At 41.2% G+C, this 6,479-nt stretch overlaps 1 protein-coding gene across 1 annotated transcript in view; it reads left to right on the top strand.

Moving 5' to 3' along the window:
* Pkhd1 (PKHD1 ciliary IPT domain containing fibrocystin/polyductin) overlaps positions 1-6,479 on the top strand; it is a 480,627-nt gene that overhangs the window by 52,707 nt on the left and 421,441 nt on the right. Inside the window, exons 24-27 of the mRNA XM_031366970.1 lie at positions 1,333-1,517; positions 2,563-2,685; positions 4,011-4,116; positions 4,704-4,979. Coding sequence (XP_031222830.1) covers positions 1,333-1,517; positions 2,563-2,685; positions 4,011-4,116; positions 4,704-4,979 — 690 coding nt within the window. The remainder of the gene's footprint in view (positions 1-1,332; positions 1,518-2,562; positions 2,686-4,010; positions 4,117-4,703; positions 4,980-6,479) is intronic.

Here is a 6,479-nt window from a genome sequence, read left to right as displayed (position 1 = left end):
CTGCCTCCCAAGTGCTGGGATTAAAGGCGTACGCCACCACTGCCCGGCACAGCATGGTGTTTTAAGAGCTTCGATAATATACGCTCTTCACAAGGCATAGGATATCAGAACTGATTCCAATATTGTTTAGTAATGTTATCGACACATATTGATAGAAATGTGGGTCCTCGGAAGGGAAGCTAAGGGGCTTTATGGGTAGCTGGTACATGTCCCCACAGCCTATTTCCTGAGAAAAAGTCTCCCTGAGAGGGAAGAACACAGGGTGTCTTTAGTACAATGGGACAACATAGGAAAAGCTGAGGGTGCCTTGTTTTTTAGAGTCTGATAAATGGGTCAGCGTACACCGTGTTCTTTGTCTCTATGGTATGAACCACTAGAGGTACATTTCTGATGTCACGTTACTGCCTGGAGAGCCATGGAGGAAAGCCAGCCTTAGCCCAACGTTCTGGAATGAGGACAGACCCAAAATTATGTGCAAATGTAGAGAAACTCTTTTTAATGGTGGCATTGCTGTTGGGCTTGTAGAAACAGAGTGGAATGTTATTAACCCTTCTGGGTAGTGTGGCATTCAAGAAGAAGGCTCTTGAGCAGGTGAAAAGCGGCCTGAATTTTAATTTAAGCCTGCCTCGCTGGCTTGGCAAGCTTTTGAATATCATTAGGGTTTATTTTCTTCATCCCTCAGGTAGGCAGGAAAGTGGCCACATGGCCCACCTCACAGGGCTGTTGGGACTGGCTAATGAAATGGAAACTTTTGGTAAAGTGTGGAGCACAGAGATTTGTTATTTCTCTGTGGGGATGCGGAACGGGAAAGCAGGTGGTTGGGCTTAGAGGAGCTTCTAATAGAGAAAGCAAAGTGAAGTGCTAGCATTCCTCAGCTGGGGTGGCTAAATTTTATGGGTGTCAGCTGCTGTATGTCTCCCCTACTTTCTGTGAAAAGTGGCCAAGTTTGCTCCGATCACAGGACCAGCTAAATTTTTCCAAGGAAAAGCCAACGTTTAATTAGACTCTCAGCATTACAAAGGTGTGCGGAGTTTCTGTTTCAAGTTGATAGTTGAGACTTTTTTTTTTTTCCCTGACACAGCATGTTCGCTGTTTGCCATGTGGTATAGCCCTGTTGGAAGTATCTCACTGTACAAAGTGGGCATCTACTTCTGGGGACAGACATGATTTTTAAGTAGGGTACAAGGGTCTCTTGTGTGATATTTTGACTCTGAAGTTCTCCTGCACATGTAGCTCGCATCCTGGTATTTATTTCCTTTCATCCTTGATACGGACACCTGCAATGCGCATTCATTAGCATCATGTTTTCTGCATCAAACACTCGCCTCACAGATGTTCCGGTGCACATGTCTGCCAGACAGCTTCATAAGCTACTGCAGGACAATGCTGATGAGTCCACATCTGGATATCTCGATGCCAGTGACTTCACTGTGACAGAGGATCTAAATTCCTGCTATGAACATGTGTGGACTCTTTCTTGGACCACTGAGATTGGGGATTTGCCCAATTTTATCAGGGTAGGTATTCTCATCGTTTGTTTGTTTGTGGTGTAGATTCGGTACCCTGGAGAAATTTTGTAAAAAGAAGAAACTCACGACTGTAGGAATGAAAACAGTCATTGATTATTATTGTCATTTGTTGGAATATTCTAGGGAAGAGAATCCCTATCCCTCTTCAGTGGTTTCAGCATAAATTTTTCATCTCGGATCTTACAGCATTAAACCCAGTGTTGACTTTTCTAACAGCATGGAGAGAGGAGCTGTTGGTCAGTGTCCACCACACAGAGTTCCACATCTGTTATGGGATAATTTAAGCAGATGTGATTGACTGGAACATCATGAGGCAGATGGCATGGCAGAAGGGAGTTTAGAAAAGGCTATGCTGTCCTTGGATAATGACAAAGGCAGATGCTCTTGCATATTTAATATTTAAAAAAATAATTTAATGATCACCTAGTACTTGCTTATTTTAAAAATAAAGCCCAAGAATAAATTTTACCTGAGCTATAGGGCACTGTGAGATGTATGGTTTTTCTGTTAGAATCCTAGAGCAAGATAGAAGAAGAATGGTAATCTTGCCTCTGATCTCAAAGCACCATTTTCTTATGTTTTATTTAATATATTAAATTGTAAACTAATAAGACAGAGAGGCGCATAGAAGCAACATATCTAAGTACTTAACATATTGATTTTTGTGCCTCTTTTATTTATTTTTTTATTCATTTTACATCCCAATCACAGCCCCCCTCCCTCTTCTCTTCCCAGTCCCATACTAATCCCTCCCCCACCGCCCTCTCTCCTCCTCAGAAGGGGAGCCCTGCTTGGGTATCACTCTACCCTTTTGACAACTCCTTTTGTAAATGAACATCGTGATTTTACTGGAGCTTCCATGAGCCACTTTTGCTTAGATTTTTAGTTATTAAGTTTCTGGATTAAAATTCCTTATCAATGTGAGCTATGGGATTATTTCAAATGTAATGTGGAATAAAAACTCATCTTTTGTTTTCATCAAGATGAGATTTCTTTTCCATGGCAGAATTTATCAGATATGTAACTATCTCAGGTCTCAGATCAAAACCTTACCGGGGTGAACCCCACCATAACTGCTCGTGTGGTATATGACGGTGGAGTTTTCCTTGGGCCCATCTTTGGAGACATGTTGGCTACGGCCAACCAGCAAACTCAGGTGAGTATGGCAGCTAGCTCCAAACATATTTCAAGTTCCTCACTTGCTTTCAGTGTGAACCAGTTGGTTCAACTTCTGTGAATCCTTTTTAATTTTTTTTTTTTTAAATTTGGTTTGCTTCCACAGCATTTGGAAAGTACTATGAAAATATAATTTCTTTGAAAGCACCATAACTTTTATAAATATGAGTGCTATCATTATGGTGCAAAAGATAGAGGACCTATATAGCTCAATATATATAACCAATTATTAAGTATCCAAACTGAGTAGATAATTATAATTATAATTTTAAGTGTATTAATTTTTATCATAGTTATTATTATTATTATTATTATTATTACTATTATTAGTGTGTGTGTATGTGTTGGGTGGTGTGGAGAGCACTTGTGTTGGTGTGCATGTGGAGTTCAGAGGAGAACTCTGGGGAGTTGGTTCTTTCCGTGTGTCTTTACCTGGGTTCCAGGAATGAACTTAGGTCCTTAGGATTGGGTGGCGAGAGCCGTCTTTCTCATGCTGACTGCTGTTATCTTTTATCTTTTGAAAATAAAGCATCACAAATAAAATTGAAGGGCTTTTTGTCATCTATGTTACTCAAGAATGCCTTTCTTTCTTACAGAACTGTTATAGAATATGAGCATGCCTTTGGCCCATTTTAAAAACCATACAGAGTCAGTCAAGTCATATCTTGTTGCATTCCCCGTTTCTAAACGTTCTTTGAGTTGGCATCAGTTGCACTGAAAAGGAGAGATGCAGAGTCTTTACTTAAGGACTCGCTACATTCTATGACAAAACCAACTTTGAGCCAAATACGTGAATACACGTTGGTCTGTCCTGCTGGTGGAAGGACAGTGTTTATCTTAATAGTCTGTGTTAGTCACAAAGAAAAAGGTAGTTCTCATGAAGTGTGGGTCCAGTGACAAAAAGTCCTTGTGTATTCTCAGTTTATGAAATTATTGCCAGATGGCAGAGAGGACACTTTTGAAAGACAATTTATCATACACTTATACTGTATATGACCGAATGTGCTAGGACAAGGTCAGACTGGGAACCACAAAAAGGACCTAATTTCAGAAAGGCATATATTTAGCATATTTATTTGCTCAACTGTATCTCGGCATTTCCACTACTTTGAGATTTACTATGTTTTGAACCATTCATTTTTATATAAGAACTTTTCACTGAGAAAATAGAGAAAAAGGAAATGAGAGTCTATGAATCATAGAGACATTTTAATTTAGGAAACGCTCACAAATACTTCATGACTGCCCTTGCGGACACGCAGTCTAGACGTTTGCCTTTCATTCTCTCTTACTTCCATCCCCCAGGTGGCTGTACAGGTGAATGACATACCAGCCCATTGTTCAGGCTCCTGTTCTTTCCAATACCAGCAAGAATCGACTCCCAGCGTGGATTATGTGTGGTATTCCCTTGGTATGATTTAGATACAAAACTTAGACTAGAGGCCATATAGTGAATACAGGCAGCAACTTCAGTAGAGAGAGATGGGATGGGAGTTACATTTTAGTTCACGTATGGGAAAGGATATTGTGGTTTTCCTTCTTTTTCTTTTATGTCCATCAGTGTTTTGTCTGGATGGGTGAGGGAGTCAGATCTGTTGAAACAAAAGTTATAGACAGTTGTGAGCTGCCCTGTGGGTTCCTGGGTCCTCTGGAGGAGCAGCCAGTGCTCTTAACTGCTGGGTCATCTCTCCAGCCTACACATTGTTTCTTCCTTGAAATGTGTGTGTGGTTATTATTTTTCTTTCATTTTGAACTTCCTTTATATTATTATTGACTGATTTATTCTTATTAGGTTATGGCCTTTCATTGCTAGTTTGAGGAATTTGAAGGTGGGGACTGTGTCTAATAAATACAGTTGCCGGAGTCAGCAGGAGATTTCTTCAGTTTTGGGAGAGGAAGCTGAAAGTGAGCAAGCATTTGATGGTGGAGTGAGATCTCCTAAATGGAGTATTAGCACTGATTTGGGGCTTGACATTTTCTCTCCTCCTCCCCTTTTAGGTAGTGATGCCAATCTGCTGGTTCATTTTACTGGAACTGGTTTTCCCAGAGATGCCCAGTTCTTACAGGTCACAGTGAACAAAACTAGTTGTGAAGTTATTTTCTCAAACGAAACCAACGTGGCCTGTGAGCTGGCCCTGCTACCAGTTGGAGCGCACCAGATTTTTATGCTGGTGAGACCGTCAGGACTTGCTGTTAATGCCAGTGGAGAAGGCCTCTTCCTGTGCGTGGAACCCAGAGTGGATGCTGTTGAGCCTTCTACAGCTGCAGAGATTGGTAATGTGGGCGGGGCTACAACTGCTGTTCCTGTCCTCCGAAGCTAGATTTCTTATTGATAGGCAGAAATCTAGGCCTAATTACATATGTATTGTGATTTACAGCTTTTTGTTTTCTATGAAAGAAAGAACACCTTTAAGCCCTGACATGGACGTTTGTGGCAAATTAGGATTAGAGTTTGGCTAGTGATGTCTTGTATAATTGGAACATGAAGTCACTTTGGTGGTTATTCATCCTAAAAATCTCAACGATGCTAAGTGAGTCACTGCTAGTTTTAGGAGAAAGGTGACTTGCCTGAGCTTCACAAAGAGCGAGGTAGAGCTAAAGTACAAAACGGAGTGCTAGGCTGTTAGAACTCCTAGGCTCTCTGCTCAGCTGCCTTGCCTTTAGATGCCGGAATGATGCATCACCTGATTTAGCCTTCTGTGAGGTAAATGACTCAACAGATGGCAACACACTTTTAAAAGTAACAGCTTGTGGCAAGTGTAGAGCCCACTGGCAACAGTTTGTTTTTTTTCCCGCCATAACCCTTTTCAGTATTCTTAGGTACTTGGCTAGCATGCAAAGCCAACTACTCTTGGCATAGTGCAAGTCCAGAGGACAGTGAGTCTTATCAATAGCAGACCTGTGGGTTGGGTCTTAGGTCCATGGGAAAGTAAAGATCTTTCCAAATCTTGTTACTTTTTGAAGAATGCTACTAGTTTAGAAAAACTACAGCTAGACTATAGCAGTCTCAGAAATACTCAGGCTGTTATTAATTGTAGAATATTATACACCTTCCTTTCCTTAATCATTTGGGTTTTTTTGTCATTGTTGGTTCTTGTGGCCAGAAGTCTGTGGCTCAGAATACAGTTTCCATGAGTTAATTAATTAATTAGCTAATTAACTAACTTTACATCTCCATCTGATCGTAGCCCCACCCCCTCAGTCAGGACAAGTTTGGTTCTGATTCTGCTTTGCCTTGGAGAGCTAATCAGCAGGCCTCATCCCTTTTCATCTCCACACAGAATAAGAACCTCTTTCAGTGATGTCAGGAAGGAACAAATAGATGTGTTTTGCTCAGAGTGAAAGACCATACTCTTCATTATCTGGTGAATTATTGGTTTGAGAGTAGAGCTTATTGCAGTCTTCTGACTAGATTTATTAGAGGTTTGATCTTACAGAGTTCCTTGCCCAGCTCAGGCCAGCTGCTAGATGGTAGACACCTTTCTGGCCAATAGGTGACTCAGTCAGTTGCTTGCCCTACATAGAATGATTAGCACAGGTAGGGAGCTCCCTGCCCCAGTTTGTCTGGGATTGACAGTGCTCTCAGGATGCAAGACTTATGGTTTTAAAAATGGAAGGACTCTCAGTGCAAAGAATCAGTCCCAGGAGAACTGGAATGTTATGAATGGTTCTGTCAGGAAATGGATCATCAAGAAACAGGGAGGAGAGAATCACAGGATCACAGAGTCAGCTTGATTCTGAGGAGTTCTGAAACAACCAGGATCACAGGAAGGA

Source organism: Mastomys coucha, unplaced genomic scaffold (genome assembly GCF_008632895.1).
Source record: "Mastomys coucha isolate ucsf_1 unplaced genomic scaffold, UCSF_Mcou_1 pScaffold14, whole genome shotgun sequence".
In the NCBI taxonomy this organism is placed as follows: domain Eukaryota; kingdom Metazoa; phylum Chordata; class Mammalia; order Rodentia; family Muridae; genus Mastomys; species Mastomys coucha.
The sequence above is the reverse complement of the archived record's forward strand: the minus strand, read 5'-3'. Positions and strand labels throughout refer to the sequence as shown.